The sequence below is a fragment of the Ochotona curzoniae genome, unplaced genomic scaffold (assembly GCF_017591425.1).
Source record: "Ochotona curzoniae isolate NIBS_2020 unplaced genomic scaffold, NIBS_Ocur_1.0 contig_2404, whole genome shotgun sequence".
Classification (NCBI taxonomy): Eukaryota; Metazoa; Chordata; class Mammalia; order Lagomorpha; family Ochotonidae; genus Ochotona; species Ochotona curzoniae.
Genome location: NW_024465451.1, coordinates 8,794,383 through 8,812,113, shown reverse-complemented (window position 1 = coordinate 8,812,113; position 17,731 = coordinate 8,794,383). Strand labels below are relative to the sequence as shown.

General features: G+C 53.6%; 1 protein-coding gene across 4 annotated transcripts in view; it reads right to left on the bottom strand.

Moving 5' to 3' along the window:
• The window catches only part of MACF1 (microtubule actin crosslinking factor 1), a 366,624-nt gene extending 349,238 nt beyond the window's left edge, over nucleotides 1-17,386 (bottom strand). For 3 of the 4 annotated variants that reach the window (XM_040974263.1, XM_040974264.1, XM_040974266.1), the window contains exon 1: nucleotides 17,136-17,370. In XM_040974263.1, the coding sequence (XP_040830197.1) occupies nucleotides 17,136-17,355 (220 nt within the window). In that variant the 5' untranslated portion in view covers nucleotides 17,356-17,370. Of the gene's footprint in view, nucleotides 1-17,135 lie in introns of all 4 variants that reach the window. The other variant, XM_040974265.1, reaches the window with a different exon arrangement.
• Nucleotides 17,387-17,731: the final 345 nt, after the last annotated feature.

Sequence of the window (17,731 nt, the reverse complement as noted above, 5' to 3'; positions counted from 1 at the left end):
AAGCACAACTGCCACCCAAAGCAAAAAATCCCAGAACTGGATGTTAAAGATCAAAGCCAGGGCTTCCCAGGGCCCCCCGCACTCCCGGCTTCCACTCAGGGCAGCTCCAGCGGTTAGGGAAAAAGCAGCCCACAGCCCCTGTCAAAACTTTTCTAGCTCTGCAGCCGGGGTTCCCAGCAAGCACTAACTTGCAGAACTACTTCTTCAGAGAAAGCCTCCGGGGGCTGCAGTCTGAGCTCCCAACCAAACTCTAATTTTTAAAAGAAAAACAGAAATAGACCCCTGCCTCACTGAGGCTCAGACCCCGAGCAGGGTGCTAGGGGGGTAGGTGTGGGGGTGGGGTGGCCTCCCCCGTCTTAAAAAAAAACAAAACTGCACACTCACTGACCCCACTGCCTCCCCACTCCGAGACACCCGGGGGTTGGGGAGGGGGGCTCGCCACCTTGGCTTCCGCGCCACTCCCCCGAGCTCTGGGGAGACAAAAGGGGGCGAGGACCCCTCCGCGGGCACGCACAAGCCCGAGGACGTGCCCGAGGACGATCGTGCAAGCCACAGAGCCGAGGGCTTCCCTCGTGCCCAACTCCTCCTCCTCCTCCCTGGTCAGCGCCTAGTCTCTCCTCCCTCCAGCTGGGCCAGATAATAGAGCAAATACTGTACCCGGCGATATGAAAGCGCCGACTACCAACGCAGAGGGTTCCCAGGGCTTATCTCAACTCGGTAAATAAGCCGGTCCCCGCAAACAGCCGTTCAGAGCCAAGCCCCCAGCGCGGTGGGCGCGACCCCGCCCGGCCGCCCCACCTGCAGCGGCCGAGCCGCCCGGCTCCGAAGGCCACGCCGCGCCGGCCCTCGGCGGGCCTCGGCTCCGGCCCTACCTTTGTAGCGCTCCAGCACATCCTCGTACGCCTGCACGAACTCCTTCTCCTGGCTGCGGTTGGCCGGCTGCTGACCCGGCACGTAGCCGGCCATGGCCGCCCGCGCCGCCGCGCTCTCCCCGGGCCCCGGGGGGCGCCGGTTCCAGGCCCCGCGCGCCGAGGAGACGGCGGCGGCCCCAGCCTCGGCCCTTTGTGCGGCTCGGGGGGTGGTTGGCGGCGGCGCCCTCGCTCGTCGCTTCTCCGCTCTCCGCTCGCCTCGCCCGGCTCGGCTAGTCGCGCTCCGCTCCTCAGCCCGCTCGCAGCCGGCCCGCTCGCGCTCCGCCGGTCCGGGCTCGCGTTTCCGCCTCCCCACCCCTCGCCTCCGCTCCTCCCTCAGACTCCCTCAGCCCGCCCCGGCGGCGGCGGCGGCGGCTCCTCCTGTCAGGAGCGCCAGGCCCGGCCCGCGTTCCCCGCCCCTCTACCGGACGCCTCCGCGGTCCGGCGCGTCCCTCGGCCCCCGGGGCTGCGGCCGTGTGAATGCCGGCTGCCCACACGGCTCCGACGCCCGGGATTGGCGGCCCCCCGAGCTATGGAGGCCGGCTGGCGGGGAGGCCGGCTGGCGGGGAGGCCGGCTGGCGGGGAGGCCGGCTGGCGGGGAGGCCGGCTGGCGGGGAGGCCGGGCCGGGAGGACAGGCTGGGCCGGCCGCGGCGGGCGACAGGCCGACCCCCGGGCTGGCTCCTCGGGGTGGGAGGGCGGCCCCAGGCAGAGGTGACCCACGCTCGGGAACCGGGACAAAGAAGGGAGACCCCTGGCTGGAGGGAGACCGAGCTGGGCTGCCGAGGCGGCTGGGGAGGGCGGGCAGAGAGCCCTCACATCCCAGGGCCGGAATGAGGACAAGGACAAGCTCCGGGACAGGGTGCGGGCTGAGGGCAAAGGACGGGCCACAGAGAGCCCCCACAAACAAAGGGCTTCCCAGAAACGGAAGAAACTCAACTGCAAGTGAGGAAGGCAGACCCGGCATCGCCAAATAACCCCGGGCCCCGGAGCCCAGGCCGTGCCAACTGAGGGGAGGAAAGAAAGGGGGGTCCCGCCTGCGCTGCAGTGTGAACCTGAGAGGCACCAGGAGGTCGTAAATCTATGGAGGACACGGCCCCACCAGGATTATCTAACTGACAGGCTTCTGGCGAGCGAATTAGGCCAAAAACGCGGGAACCTGAGCCTGATCCAAGACGGTTAAAAGGAACAAAGACAGGCATCTGGAACACAACTGGCCAGCGAAGGGACAAGTGGGGCCGATGATTCTGTTATCAGGGCAAGGGAAGAAGTTAAAAAAAAAAAAAAACTAGTGACAAGGTAGGAATTTATTTGGGGCCCTTGGAGGAGGAGGGAGTTCATCCCATCCTCTGAGAAAAACAGCACTGGATGAGAACTTCTGGAGGTCAGTGGTAGGTGACACTTCTTGCTCATGCCTCCCCCCCCATTCAGCCACCATTCTGTTCCGTGGGTCACCTAGTCAGGGGTGAGTGGAGGTGTGGGTAAGAAGTTGCACTGGTTGATGTCACCACAAGGCTATGTGAGCAAGGAAAAGAATTCATGAGATGTTGACCGGCTCCAAGAGGGATGCGGGCTCCACTCGGGGCCCATTCCCAAGGCTGGGAAGGAGGAGCTCTTGCCCTTGGGGCTGGGACTGTCTCTAGCGTGTGAGTCAGGCCAGGCGTTGACCAACGCTCAGCACTTTAACACCAAGACAGAGAAGGGGTGCCTTTCACTAACAGGCATATGCCGCCTGTTGCCACATCACACCATCACCAGAAATGGGGTGAGCAAATCATTAATCACATCTTTCTTCATTGACTTGTGCAGGCCCAGCCAAGAGCTGGGCACGGAGATCACACAAGGAAGGACCCGAAAGAGAACAGGGAGGATCCTTAAACAAACACTCCTTTCCTTCCAGCTTAATTCTGTGTGCTTTAGAAAGAGGAGGGGGAAAAAAATAAAGCTAGCTTCAGTTTAGTTTCAGCTGCTAATGAGCTCAGTTTAGGAAAAAGAGAGGACTCGGTTTGAGGTGTTTGGGGGGAATTTGTAAAAGGCGTGTTAAGCGGGAAACGCAGGATGAAGCAGACGGTGATGGATGGCACAAGCATAGTTTTCAGAAACAGCAAAGAAGACAGAAATGCTAACTGCGGATCTTGACTGTATCATTGCTGAGTCATCTGCTTCGCCTAATTACCTTATACCAGTGGTGCTAAGACCTAGGCACAAATACAAGCAGGCATGCCTCCACCCTCAGACTCACTTAGACGTCTGCCTCCCACTCCCATCCCAGCACTCAGAAGAGCCCCTGCAGTCCCTTCCTGGGGCTGACACACACATCACTTTGGTCCTTAAGACTGATGCTTGCCAAAGAGAGGGGCGAGAACAGGGGGCAGAAGTCCACTCTGGGAATGGGGCTTTGTTGAAGATTTAGGACTCGGGGGCAGAGGGCAAGAGGGAGAGAGTCCTGCTGGGGAGAAAGGCAGTGTCATCTGGAAAGAAAGTTCTGATTGGAGTTGTGGCTACAGGGCTTCTCCCAGACTCAAATTGCTTTCTTAACAGAAATTTGCATGTAAATGGTCCAAAGGGAGTTTGAAGTAATGCATTCTTCTAATGAATGGAAAGGGGGAAGTCCACACGTTTGGCTGATGTTCTTGTTTTATACCAGAGAAAATTTTACAACACCAGAGGAACAAAGAGGCTGCTGGGGGGCGGGGAAGAGGAAGGTAGAAAGAAGGAAGCTTAGGAAGGGGAGCTTGTTTGGTGTTTCTCAAGCAACTGCCCACACACACAATCACAGTCCACACACACACAACCAGACCACACAATCGAGTAGCCGCAGAGGTTTTCTCCTTTCGTCCGTGATTTTCCTGGCTTTTGATAGAGCGCTGCTGCGTTTCTGAGGCTGCGGAGGGTAGAGCAGGAGGCAGGGCGTACTCGGGAGGACCTCTAGTGGGGGAGGAGGGTAATACAAGCCGATTTTTTTTCCATGTCCTTCCCTGCCTAAGCCTCATCAAGTGCCCCAACCCTTACTGCCCTGCCCCATCCAACTTCTTACAGCTCCTCTGATTTGTTCTCTCTTGCCTCAGGGCCTTTCACCTGCTCGCTCAAGGGCTTCAAGCCAACGTCGTTCTCCTTGGAAACAACCACCAGGACTCCTTCCTTGATTCTGTCAAATCGGTTCTCTGGAATCCCATAGACCTCTTCCTTAGAACCCATTACATTTGAAGTTACGTGTTCCATGTCTGTCACCCTTCCTAAATAATTTGCTCTCTGGGAGCTCAGGCTGTGGTCTCTCTTGTTCACCACAGGATCTGCAGCTTCTCACAAATAAACTAGCTCCCAGTATGCATGTGTTTAAAATGTTGACTCAGTGTGTGATTGGGTGAACCAGATGATGCTGCCTGTGGCTTCTAACTGGCTGGAGGGTGAGAGCATTAAAGATGCCCTTCACAGCACCCTAACCGGGCCTGGCCGACTGAGTCCTCCACATTCCTTTTCAGGCTGATCTCCCATGACCTCCTTATGGACAGCGTCTTCCTCTTCAATCAAACTCTTGGCCTTTGCCCAAAATGTCCACCCTCAACTCCACCTACTCAAATCCTGCCTGGAAAGCACAGCCCCACATGATGTGAGTATGATTTTAATCAGCCCCACGTAGAAAGGGCTGCCCTGTTGTTGGGGTTCCCACCTCAGGAGTTGTGGGTATGGGCAGCACTGCCTCCTGGCCTCCTAATACATACATCCTTCGAGGACAAATGCATTTCTTTCATCTCTTTTGTTTTTTAATGCTAGGCCTAGCATAATAATTTTGCACCTAGTTCCATAAATATTAGCAGGGGGAATGGACGCTTCACAGAATACATACGCTGGTGGAGTGTCTGGGGTTCGATCTGTGACCCAAGATAACTGAGAACTCAGTTTGGCATCCAGGCCAGGGCTGAAGGGCCTTCACATGTGCAGGGAGGAGAGGACTCACAGGATGTGTTCTCTGCCAGCACCCCTCCCCCAGCCTCTAGAAGCCAGCATTCCAGCTTGGCTCTGCTGCAGTATTTTACGTGTGCTAATTGATGTTTTGCAAAAATAGGGGTGTGTGTGCACGTGTTCTCTCCAGTTCTCCTTGGAGGCTAAGCTGTCTCCTGTGCCTTTCACATTTCCCAGTCATAGCCAGTGCCAGCCACGTGGAAGAGATTAGCCCAGCCTCATCCTTTGGCCAGCTCTTGACAGAAAACGGCCACGTTCAGTCTCAGGGGCCTCAGTTCTTCCACCTGCTAGCCCACAGGCTCAGGTCAGTCTCAAGCAATGCTCCCTGACTCAGCTGTGCCGGGTTCCCCATCTACACTGCGGGTAGTAAGCCTTTGCCCACTCTCCTGCTGCCCTCTTCTGTTCAGAACATGAACTCCTCTCATTTAAGAAGCCACCCAGGAAGACAAGATCCCTGCCACCCAGCAGCCTGTCACCATAGCAACCTTCAAAATGGTTACCCAGCCATCTGGGTTACCATAGCAACAGGCCCCAGTTCTCCACCTCGCCTATTCCTAAACTACCTCCTCTGGCTTGTGTGAGCCAATACCAAAGATTCTTTCATCTTCCCTGGAGGAAATGAGCAAAGGCTGCACCTCTGATAGGCAGATGTCCCAAAGGGGCGTGGGATGCCGAACCCACCCAGGACCTCCTGAAGCACATGGGATAATGGGTAATAAGGTGCTCTGTGAACCTTGAAGTGCTGCCCAGATGTCAGCTATTATTAAACTACTTTTCCTTATAGTGGGGCGGAGTCAGCACCATCAACATATCCCTTGCCTGGAAGGGAGACCCCGAGTGAAGCCATAGAACTCGGGTTTGCTTCCTTTACTGACACATGGCAGGCAGCTCAGCTGTCCCTCAGAGCTGTTTTGATGATTAAGGCAAATACAGCAAGGAAGATGCCAAGCACGAAGGTTGGTACTCAAAACACAATAATCGGGGTAGCAGAAGCATCGGCCCTTCTGTTACCCCCAGACTCACTGTGAATGGACTGCTGCATTCTTCCTCTTAAGGGAATCAAGCTAGCATCAAATTGCTTTTCCTGCTCTGGGGCAGGACAAGGCCTTATTCCGTATGGAACCCCGGAGGTGCACAACAAAGCTGCAGGCAGTAAATTACTGGGAGGTTCCCCATATTGGTGTGGGGCCTTACCCATGAGCCTGCCTCTTCTGGGAAAAACATCTCTGCAGCCAATACCACCTTAGCACAGAAACCTCTAAAGGGACCAGGATAGGCAACCTGGAAAACCAGGAAAACCAGCACAAATTCCCGAGGCCCGGAAGGCTCCTTGGAGTACTGGGGGCTGCTGCGGCCGAATGAGATCAAAGTCGTTTAGGACATTCACCGGCTTCTGCACAGACCTGGGATGCAAGCCCTTCACACAGAAAAGCCTCCCTCTGTGATTTCAGAAGCTTCACTCCCATTGCATCTCAACTTGGATCTCTCACAGATTAAATCCTTGGGGGGCTGGCGATGTAGTCTGGCTAAGGGGCCACCTGCAATGCCAGCATCCCATAAATGGCACCAGTTCATTTCCTGATGGCTCCACTTCTGGTCTAGCTTCCTGTAAATGTGCCTAGGAAAGCAGTAGAGGGTGGCCCAGATCCTTGGGCTCCTGCACCCACGTAGGAGACCCACATGTAATTCCTAGCTCCTGGCTTCAGCCTGACCCAGCCCTGGTTAGTGTGACCACTTGAGGAGCGAACCAGCAGAAAGAAAATGTCTCTCTTTTTCTCTGTGTGTAACTCTGCCTTTCATATAAATGAACGTTTTTTAAAAATGAACCCTTTTTCTGAGTACTTAACTCAATGACACTGGCAGGTTCTTTTCTTTTTTTTTAAGATTTATTTATTTTGGGCCTGGTGGCGTGGCGTAGCAGCTAAAGTCCTCGCCTTGAACACATCGGGAGGATCCCGTATGGATGCCGGTTCTAATCCCGGCAGCCTCCTACTTCCCATCCAGCTCCCTGCTTGTGGCCTGGGAAAGCAGTCAATGACAGCCCAAAGCCTTGGGACCCTGTACCCGCGTGGGAGACCTGGGGAAAATTTCTGGCTCCTGGCTTCGGATCAGCATAGCACCACCAGTGAATCATTGGATGGAAGATCTTTCTGTCTCTCCTCTCTGTATATCTGACTTTCCAATAAAAATAAAATAAATCTTAAAAAATATTATTTATTTTTATTGAAAAAGCAGATTTACAGAGAGGAGAGACAGAAATATCTTCCATCCATTGGTTCACTCCCCAGGTGGCCGCAACAGCCAGAGCTGAGCCGATCCAAAGACAAAATCCAGGAGCTTCTTCCAGGTCTCCCAGATGGATGCAGGGTCCCAAGGCTTTGGGCTGTCCTTGACTGCTTTCCCAGGCCACAGGCCATAGACAGGGCACTGGAAGAGAAGTGGAGCAACCGGGATACAAACCAGCACCCATATGGGATCCTGACGCATGCAAAGTGAGACTTTAGCCACTAGGCTACCCACACCAGGACCCACTGGCATTCTTATTTCACATTCATCGTGCATGGGTTTGAGATGTTTTAGACAAAATACACAAGTCTGCATACGCCAGACTAGGTATGCTATAGCCCATCTATGTATGGTTAATAGGGTGCAGACTCAGCCTAGAAAGACCAGAAGCCCAGCTGAGCAACACCAGGGGTCCACAGTGCCCCTAGAGCCCTACCACTGGGGAGTCACAGTCCCCACTGCAGGTCAATGGGCTCTGCTTCCAGCCTTCAGTCAGAGACTCCAAAGCAGATAAATGGGTGTGTTTACCACAGGAGAGGCGACAGGATATAATGGTTTGAAAGTATGGGGAGGGGACAGGACCGGGCCCAGTGGTAAGACGCCACTCGAGATCCCTGCTTCCCATATCAGAGGGTCTGGATTATGCACCTTGGGAGGTAACAGGTGTTAACTCCAGTGTCTGGGTCCCTCCCAGCCATGTAGAAGTCCCAGCATGACCTCCGGGCTCCTGGTTTTGGCATGGTCTAGAATTGGGTGTTGCAGGCATTTGGGGAATGACCAGCAGATAGAAAATTCCGATGTCTCTCTCAGCCTTTCAGATAAATAAGTAAAAATTTAAAAAAAAAAACTATGAATAAAATAATAAAATTTTTGGAGGGGTAAATGCATGATTACCCAATCTTTGATTTATGTAAATGAAGAGGCAGTGATGGGGTATACAAGTGAAATAATATAGCCATGAATTGATAGTGCTTTTTTGCTGGCTGATGGGGCTTCATTATATTATCCCAACTACTTTAGTTTAGGCTTGAAATGTTCTGGAAAATACAGGTGGCTTTGGAGTTAGGCTGACCTGAAGCATAGCATTGAACTCCAAGGACAGCTGTACCTGTCGGTTGCCAGGGGGCGCCAAGCACACTGAGCAAAGACTATTTGTTCCCTAACTTCAGATAAGTTCCTTCCATTTCTTTTGTTGAGGATGGCACCCACCTCCTGGGATGTGTGATATAACACATGTAACATACCTAGCTCAAAGGCCAGGGAAGGGCTCAGAGGGTACATCCCCTGCCTGTATCCTAAATTCCATCAGCATTTTGAGTTCCCACTGCTTCTTCTTATTTTTAGATTTATTTTTATTAGAAAGGCACATAGGAGGAGAGACAGAGAGGAAGATATTCCATCTGTTGATTCACTCCCCAAGCTGCCACAAAGGCTGCAGCTGAGCAGATTTGAACCCAGAAACCCAGAGCCTCTTCCAGGTTTCCTAAGCAGGTACAGGGTCCCAAGGCTTTGGGCTGTCCTTGACTTCTTTCCCAGGCCACAGGCAGGGAGCTGGATGGGAAGCAGGGCTGCCAGGATTAGAATCGGCGCCCCTATGGGATCCTGGTGTGTTCAAGGTGAGGACTTTAGCTGATAGGCCACCGCGCCAGCCCAAGTTTCTACTGCTTCAGATCTAACTCCCTGCTGCTATGCCTGGGAAAGCAGCAGAGGAGGGCTCAAACACTTGACTCCTCCCACTCTAGTGGGAGTCCTGGATGGAATTCCAGGCTTCTGACTTCAGCCTAGCCCAGCCTTAGCCTTTGCAGCCATTTAGAGAATGAAGCAGTGAAAGAAAATCTCTTTGTCTCTCTCTCTCATTCTCTCTGTGTCCTCCACATTTCAAAGAAATAAAATATATCTCAAAAAAAAAAAAAAAACCCTAGGGTACAACACTGTGACATAGCAAGCTAAGCCTCTATATGCAGTGCCAGCATCCCACATAGGTGCCAGTTCAAGTCCCAGCTGCTCCACTTTTGGTACAGCTCCCTGCTAACAGCCTAGGAAGGCAGTGAAGGCTGGCTCAAGCCCTGGGGCCCTGCACCCATCACCCATATGGGAGACCTGGAAAAATCTCCTGGCTTTGGACCAGCCCCGTTCCTGCCGAGTCAGGGAAACAAAACCTCACATTCATTGCAGGCTCCACCCAGCAGCCTTTCCAGGCATCTATTAGGGGAGCCGCGCTGACAATCAGCTCCCAGGAGCTCCTGAATGGGGGTATTTTGATCCTTAACTCCCACCAGCTGTGCTCTGGTCATTGCCTTCCTCTTTTTGAGACCAAGAAACAGGGAATGGAAATATTCAGGTTGTCCTGACAAATCCCATTTCAAATGTGGCCATTGCAGTAAGGCCCATTCCTTCCAGGATTCCCTCCAAGTGCTGTTGGGGTTTGCAGTGTAGCACAGCCCAGGCTCCAGTCTAACTGGCTTCATCGGCTGGGCTGGGCTGAGGCCGCGGCCGCATCTGAGTCCAGAAGAAAGTATCCCATTTGTTAAATGAGCAAGCGCATGATCAATGAGTGGGCAAGAAGCCCAATCAGCATAGTTGTGAACCAAAGAACAAGTGTGTGAAGGAATAAGTGATATTAATGAGAATAGCTAACATGTCCCAAGGGTTGACTACAGAGCAGGCTAAGTGGGAACCAAGCACGCTACACCCACTCTCGTGCCCCATGCTGAGTGTGAGAAACAGAGGCTTAGGGCCTTCTCAGAGTCATCCAACTGGCAAGGGAAGGATGAAACTGGCATTCCAAGGGACACCAAAAGCTATTCCCTTGCATGAACGGATGGAAAGGGGAGCAAATGGAGTAAGTAGGCAAGCTGTGCCCAGAGGCACATCCAATGAGGATCACAGCAGAGTCCTCCCCTGGACCTTGAGGCCAAAGCCTGGCATCTTCCGGAGTGAGCGTGGGGCATAGCTCAGCACGGAAATGGCAGTGCACGGGGGAGGTCAGGTCGTCCCTGCAAGCCGCATCCTCAGTCTGAGCAGACTGTAACCAGCAGCACTCCTGCTCCTGCAGCAGAACCAAGGCAGCGCCAGAAAGCCGGCCAGCTTCTGAAGGCCAAGTCAGGGCCCGCCCAGCCACAGCAAACAGGAGAGGGCTGCTGGCCGGGCCGAGTGCCATACGTTGGGGATACTGGATTGCCAGCCGTGTGCTCACCCTCAGGTGAAATAAAAGCAGATCCTGCTGAAATAAAAGCAGATCCTGCTGCAACGTCAGTTCCTCTGGGGGGCGTCCTAGAGGGCCTCCCACAGTCCCCCCCCCCCCCCCCCAACAACCAATCCTTCCTCGGCATTCCCTAACCTTACTCAGTCCCAGGCTCCTTAGGAAAGGCATGAGGCCAGCTGCCATTCCAAACCTCTCTCCGTGTCACCTAGGAAACCTCTAAGAATTCAGGATGGGAAGTTGCTGGCCTAACGGCAGCACTGCACCTTGCAATGCAGCAACCACCTCCCTCACCAGCTGGGGTCCCCCGGGGACCCGGAGCCTAGAGAAAAGACAGATTGGCTGTCTTTGCTGCCGCTTGCCCAGAATTCTGCCCACGTGGTCAGTTTCCATCCCTCCAGCTGATGTGACCCAGATTTCCTTTGAAAGAGCAGGAGCTGAGCTGAGCTGGTCGGTGTGTGGCTACAGTTCATTGTGCCCCACTTTCAGGGGACTCTGTTCATCCCTCACGCCACTGAAACCAAGCTGCAGGCCAGGAGCAACAGAAAGAAACCGGGCAGGAGGAGGAGCTTTCTGGGATCCAGCACTCCAAAGTGCCTCAGGGCCAGGAAGGCGGCCAGCCCAGGAATTGTTTGAGTGCCCCATTTCTCACCCCTGGCTTGGTCAGAATGTGCCACTGCCAAGTGCTCTGACAATGCCCTGGGCTGAACAGAAGACAGGGATAGGCTCCTTTGCTGGTCTAGGAAAGTGCTGGCCTCCTCCGGTTGCCAGGGAGGCTGAAAGGAATCTCCTCCCTAGGTAAGCTCACAGGCCTCCGAACACATGTCTGTCCAGCATGTGGAGACTCTCATTCAGGGTCCTCTGAGCAGGCATCACCCCCACCTCTGGCTCTCAGGCACAGATGAGAAAGCAAGGTCCCGTCTACAGCCACACCACCCTGAATTCACCCGATCTCGTCTGATCTCGGAAGCTAAGCAGGTTTGGGCCTGGTTAGTACTTGGATGGGAGAAAGTGAGGTCACAAGAAGTGTAGGGGCCAGCATTACAGCACAGTGGGTAAAGCTGCCACCTGTATTGCTGGCATCCCTTATGAGCACTGGTTCAAGTCCTAGTTGTTTCACTCCTGATTTACATCCTGGTAATGCACTCCTGGCTTCAGTGTGGTACAGCTCCCTGACATTGTGGCCCATTGGGAAGTGAACTAGTGGATGGAAGATCTCTCTCTCTCTCTCTCTCTCTTTTTAACTGCGAAAGAAAGGAAGGAAGGAAGGAAAAAAGGAAGGAAGGAAGGAAGGAAGGAAGGAAGGAAGGAAGGAAGGAAGGAAGGAAGGAAGGAAGAAAGGAAGGAAGGAAGGAAGGAAGGAAGGAAGGGAGGGAGGAGCGAGCCATGAAGCTGGTGCTGTGGCACAGTGGATAAAGGTACCACCTGCAATTCTGACATCCCATTTGGGCACTGGTTCAAGTCCCAGCTGCTTCACTTCCCATCCCTGCTGGTGTGTCTGGGAAAGCAGCAGAAGACAGCCCGACAGCTTGGTCCCTACACCCACGTGCAGACCCAGTCCCCAACTTCTGGCTTTGGCCTGACCTAGCCCTGGCAGGTTGCAGCCACTTTTGGAGTGAAAACCTCTCTCACTCCATTTCTCCTTCTTGCTCTGTACTCTGCCTTTCAAATAAATGAACAGATAAATAAATCGTTTTTTTTTTTTTAAGAACACATTGGCTTAAGCTTTCTGACTCCAGGTCAGCTGTCCCTAAAGCACCTGGCACATAATCCAATCCATTTTTTTAACTGAATGAATGAATAAGTGAATGAATGGGCAAAGAGTGATGCAGAGGTCTTCTCAGAGCTCTCATCTTAGAGGAAAGACTCGAGGCGGCAGAAGAGGGACGGCCTCCCTCTAGCAACCAGCCTGGCGCTTGCACTGAAAGGGTAAGACGGGACTCCTGACGACCTTGAACTCCAGGGCGGGGACAATGAACCTGGAAAGAACAACTGTAATGTAAGTGCTGGAGAGACACACTGCTGCCTGCCTGGGAGAGGGAGTACCACAGTGAAGCTGTCAGTGTATCTGCTCAGAAGAAGGGGTCCTGTAGGTGCTTCCTATCAGCCAACTACAGGCAGTCTCCAGCCCTGAGTCATGGCGTTTCCTACTTTCACAATACACAAGAAAGGGACTGGGCCTGGTACAGTGGCCTAGCGGCTAAAGTCCTCGCCTTGAATGCACCGGGATCCCATATGGGTGCCAGTTCTAATTCCAGTTCTAATTCTAAAGCCCTGTTTCCCATCCAGCTCCCTGCTTGTGGCCTGGGAAAGCAGTCGAGGACGGCCCAAAGCCTTGGGACCCTATACCCATTTGGGAGACCCAGAAGAAGTTCCTGGCTCCTGGCTTTGGATCAGCTCAGCTACAGCCACTGCGTTCACTTGGGGAGTGAATCATCAGATGGAAGATCTTCCTCTCTGTATATCTGCGTTTGCAATAAAAATAAAATAAATCTTTAAAAGAAAAGAAAGGGACTACGGTTTCATTTTTGTCCACTCAGCCAGAAAGTTCCATGAAGAAAGGAACCACACTCACACCATCTTGGGACACCAACGACAAGAAGAGGGAGCAGGACTGGCATTGTAGCTCAACAGGTTAAACCACCAGCCGATATCCCAAATGAGCACCACGATCCAGCTCCCTGCTAATGCACCTAGGAAAGCAACGGAAGATGGCTCAAGTATTTGAGTTCCTGCAACCACAAGGGAGGACCCAGAAGAAATGCCCAGTTTGGGCTTCGCTCTGGCCCAGGCCTGGTCATTGTAGCCATTTGGGAAGTGAACTTTGCTCTTTCCCGCTCACTCCCTCTCTCTGTAGCTCTAACCTTCAAATAAAGAAAGAAATCTTTTAAATTAAAAGTTATCAGGGAGGGTCCAGAGTATGCGTCGCTGGCCGGATGACCCCCTGATTGGGGGTGGGTCCCTCCTGCACCCACCCTGGCCTCACCCATACATGAGCCACTTTACTTTCCACTGCAGGAAAGCCGTGACAATAACCGAATCTACGATGACGGCAAATGTGAGTGCTGCTGCTGGAGCTGTACAGTGCACAACTGTGTGACAGCCTGCCCCATTCTCTGTGGCCCACCCCCTGCCCACAGCCCCGAGGGAGAGTCTTTTTTCCTCTGCCCTTCGGAGTTGTGCTCCTGGGTTGAGTAACCGCCCACTCCTGTTGCCCTCCATTCCCAAGACAGGACAATACTACTGCTGTTCACCAAAGACAGAAAGCTGGGTGAACAGCAAAGATTCCCCCATCACCATCACTGCCCTCTCCTTTCTCTACCGGCCAGGATCCCGAGGCCTCTCCCAGAAAGACCACAGGTGTCCCGGGTAAGTCTGGGGAATAAGTCAGAGCTGTGTAGCTCATCACATGCAGGGTCTGGCCTAAGCAAATGGAAACTACGATGCACTTGGAGATAGACCACTGGTCGTATGTGATGAGCACATGGAAGTCCTGTGAGCCTGCTGGGTCTCAGCAGCTCCATCCTGCCAAGTGTAGACTGTATAAACCACACAGTGGACCCACACAAACAAGGCGCTCCCCTGAGTGATCCCTGCTCCATCTCGGTGTGCCTGGGCTTAGGGAGCCGAGCAGAAGGCTGCAAAGAAGAAGGAAGGAGGAGAAATGGTTGGCAAGGATGAGGCTGGGAAGATGCAAGACAGAATGGGCTTGCAGTGTGCCTGGAGCCCCTGGAGCCTGTCTTGGCAGTGCAGGCAGACACCAGCGGAGCTCTTCGCCTGCCAAGTCTCTGTTCTCTACCACGGGTGTCTGTGGGGTGCTGTCCCCAGGTTTCTTGAGCTAGGACAAGGCCCTGCCACAACCCCAGAGAGCAGCTCAGGACAGCTAGCAGGACCAAGCAAGCGGAGGATCTGTGCTTGGGGAGACGGACTCAGACGCCCCCGGGATGGCTTCATCAGCCAGATCCAGTGGGAGGAGAAAACCGCACAGGCCAGGCTGGCTTCCAGTGTGACACTGACTTCATTTCCTCCCAGAAGGAGAGGTGTGCCTCAGGCCTGTGGGTGGGCGTGGGGGGAGGGGGGTTCCCAGACATGCACACCCCCACCCCTGCCAAAGCACCCCCGCAGAGGAGCCAGGCTGCTTCATTCCTTGCTCTGGAGGAGCCCCCACACAATGTCCTCCGATCACACGAAGCTTTCTGCCAAGACCCTAAAGCGGCAGTCCCGCCTCGTCTCTGCTGCCTTGCTTCTCTCCTTCTAAAGAAACACGCCCAACTGCAGCACACGAGTTATTTTTATCCACGGCAGTCTCCCCACGTGCAGCCTCACTGGCCCAGCCCCCTCCTCACAACAGTCATTCAGCAGAGTCAGGATGCAAAGACACAGCCCAGCACCTGCACCCACACCCCTCTGCTCAGCCCAACCCAGCAGGGGCCTCAGGGGCTTTGCCTGGAGATTAAGCACCCCCTGGAGTCCACTCCACTTGCAACCTAGACTCAGGATCCTAAACCGCAAGCCAATGATCCCATGGGCCTACCCTTTGGAGGGGAAACCATCACAAAGTGATCTATACGTGTGCATGGGGGCTGGAGGCTCTGGGAAGAAGGCAGAAGGGAAGCAGAAGGAAGCATCTATTCTGCCTTCAGCCAAACAAGGGGACGGAGTCACAGCCCTCCAAACCGGGGAACAAATGAACCCCTTCTGCACCCTGGAGACAGCTCAGAAATCTATTAACTAGTAGATGCCACAGCCCAAATGGCTTTTTTCTTTCTTTGTAAAAAGGAAAATAGTGTGTGTGTGTGTGTGTGTGTGTGTGTGTGTGTGTGTGTGTGTGTGTGTGTGTGTGTGTGTTTGAAAGAAAAATGACAGAGGGCAAAGAAGAGACAGAGAGATCTTCGACCTGCTGGTTCACCCCCTACCATCACCACCAATTCTGCAAAGCCACAGCTGACTCAGACAAAAGCTAAGCACTCCATCCAGGTTTCCCACATAAATGGCAGGGATCCAAACATTTGGTCCATCGTCCACTGCCTCCCAGGTGCATTAGCAGGAAGCTGGATTGCAAACAGAGGTGGGACTCCATCTCAGGCATTCTGATGTGGGGTGCAGGCTAACCCACTGCATGCACCATAAGGCCTTTCCGCAGGTCTTGAGAAGGACTTCCTCCAAGGCTTTCCACTGGCACCCTGGCCCCTGGAGCAGCTCAGGCTCTTCAACCTGCCATCTAGGGCTCATTGTCATCGCCTTCTCTGCAGGCAGCTCTGGCCACAGTCCAGCCTCTCCCTTCTACCTTCCCACTGCAGCCCACACCCTACTCCTGGACCGCATTACCCTCTAAACTCCGTGCTTGCATTTAGTCACTCAGTACTGCTTCATCTCCAGCCTGCACAAGGTTCCCAGGCAGGTCCCTGGGGGTGAAAACATAAACAAGGCACAGTCCCAAAGGAGAGCTGGGCTCCCTGTGGATAACTTGTGCTGGATTGTACAAGGTTAGCTGGAAGCAAGAAGAATGCCTGAGTGGAGGAGGAGGAGCTTTTGGGAACAGAGGAAGTGGCACCTAAAAGGAGGAGGAGGAGGGGCTAGTCGCATCTTACAGAAAAAGAAAATTACAGCATGGAAGTTTGAGCCTGTGATGTGCAAACCCCTGGCGGGCAAATAACAGTACAACATGACACCGTGCCAAAGGGTAGAAGTGGCAGCAGCGAAGCTGAAGAGGTAGCTGGGGCCAGATTCTGATAGGTCCTTAGCTGGAAGTCGCTAATTTACAGGGTGTGAGGAGACAAAGACTCTTTATAAACACCTGAATAACAGTATCAGATTTGCAGTTTGGAATGTGGAGGAAGGGAGCCAGTCGTTGGAAGGGGCAAGCAGATAAAGTAGAGAGGACTGGGATGCACAAAGTGGGTGACGTTGATGAATGAGCTGCAGGCACGGCTGGATCCCTGCGTCTGCACTCTGGCACTTGCACATGCTGAGGGAGGAAGCTCCAGATGCCTGCAGTGGAAACATGGCCCTGACTGACTCACCACCTGGGGGTAAGGACATGGCATACATCCTCTCATCTAACTCTCAGTGCAAATACCCAGAAGGGACATTCAAGGAAAGCGAGGCTCGACAGCATAAGGGATTGTCCAGGGCCACACAGCTCATCGGTGGCAGGCCACTAACCAGTACCCCACCTTTCTGACTCTGGAGCCCACGCTCACAACCACTGCATGGGGCTCTGCTATTTGGCTGGAAATTGGGCTCCTCCCAGGTGGAGAGGAGACAGCCCCCAGACACTGCCCCCATGTGCCAACGGTGAATATATATCACGTTGGAAGGAAACATAAGCAAACCTGCACTCTCTGAGGGCTTCTTTATGAAGAAGTAGCTCAATAGAGTTGAAAGTTAGTTGCTCATAAATATGCTTACCATTGTCTACTATAGCAAAAAAAAAATAATAATAGGTTTGAGAAAATTGTGAACTATTGCACAGCCTTTAAAAGTGGAAACTATAAAGTCTAAGCTGTAATATGGAAAATACTGCTGAGATAGGAGTAACTGAAGGAGTCAATCTAGAATGTACCTAGGCCATGATGGGAGCTGCTTAGGAAATATAACTGAGTGGAGACAAGAACAGGGAAGATGCCACGAAGCCTGGCACACTTCATCACCTCTCCAGGAATAACGGTAACGTGCTAGATTCCAGCCACCTTGGTCTTGAGGCCTGCCCCGTTGTCCTCACCCCAGCAGTGCAGCCCAGCCTCCCTCCCTCCCAGCCACAACGCTCAGCTCTTACCAGCGACTCTGACCACAGCACGCTCTGCGGGGTCCAGCACAGAGTCCTGGCTTTTCCGCTTTTTCTGTTCATGCAGTGGCAGGTTCCAGGGCAAGGTGTCCCCTGGGGGACAGGGAGAAAGGCTCCCAGAGCGCTCGCTCCTGTAAGAGCGCTCGCTGCGGCACGACCGCTCACTCCGGCATGACCGCTCGCTGAGCGTTTCTTCATCCGAGGAAGACATGGCGGCGCCAGGGGCTGCGGCAGGACGGCCGGCCAGTACGGCAGACGAGGGATCTGGAGGAGGGAGAGACAGATGTGAACACATGGCCGGAATGGCGTCACAGGAGGAATGGTGGGATGTAGGTAGCAGAAGTTCTAGTTCTGATTCTGCCGCCACTGACTTGTTACCCATCTGAATCTCAACTTCTTCATCTTGAAAATGGGATGACAAAAGTGCACACCAAAAGGAACTCACAGGGTCTGAGTGACATCACCTGAAATTATGTATGCGGATGTAGCTGTAAACCTTAAGATATTATCTGAAAGTTAGCTCCTTCTGGGACTGGTGCCATGGCTCAGCTGGCTAATCCTCCACCTTCAAGCGCTGGCATCCCATA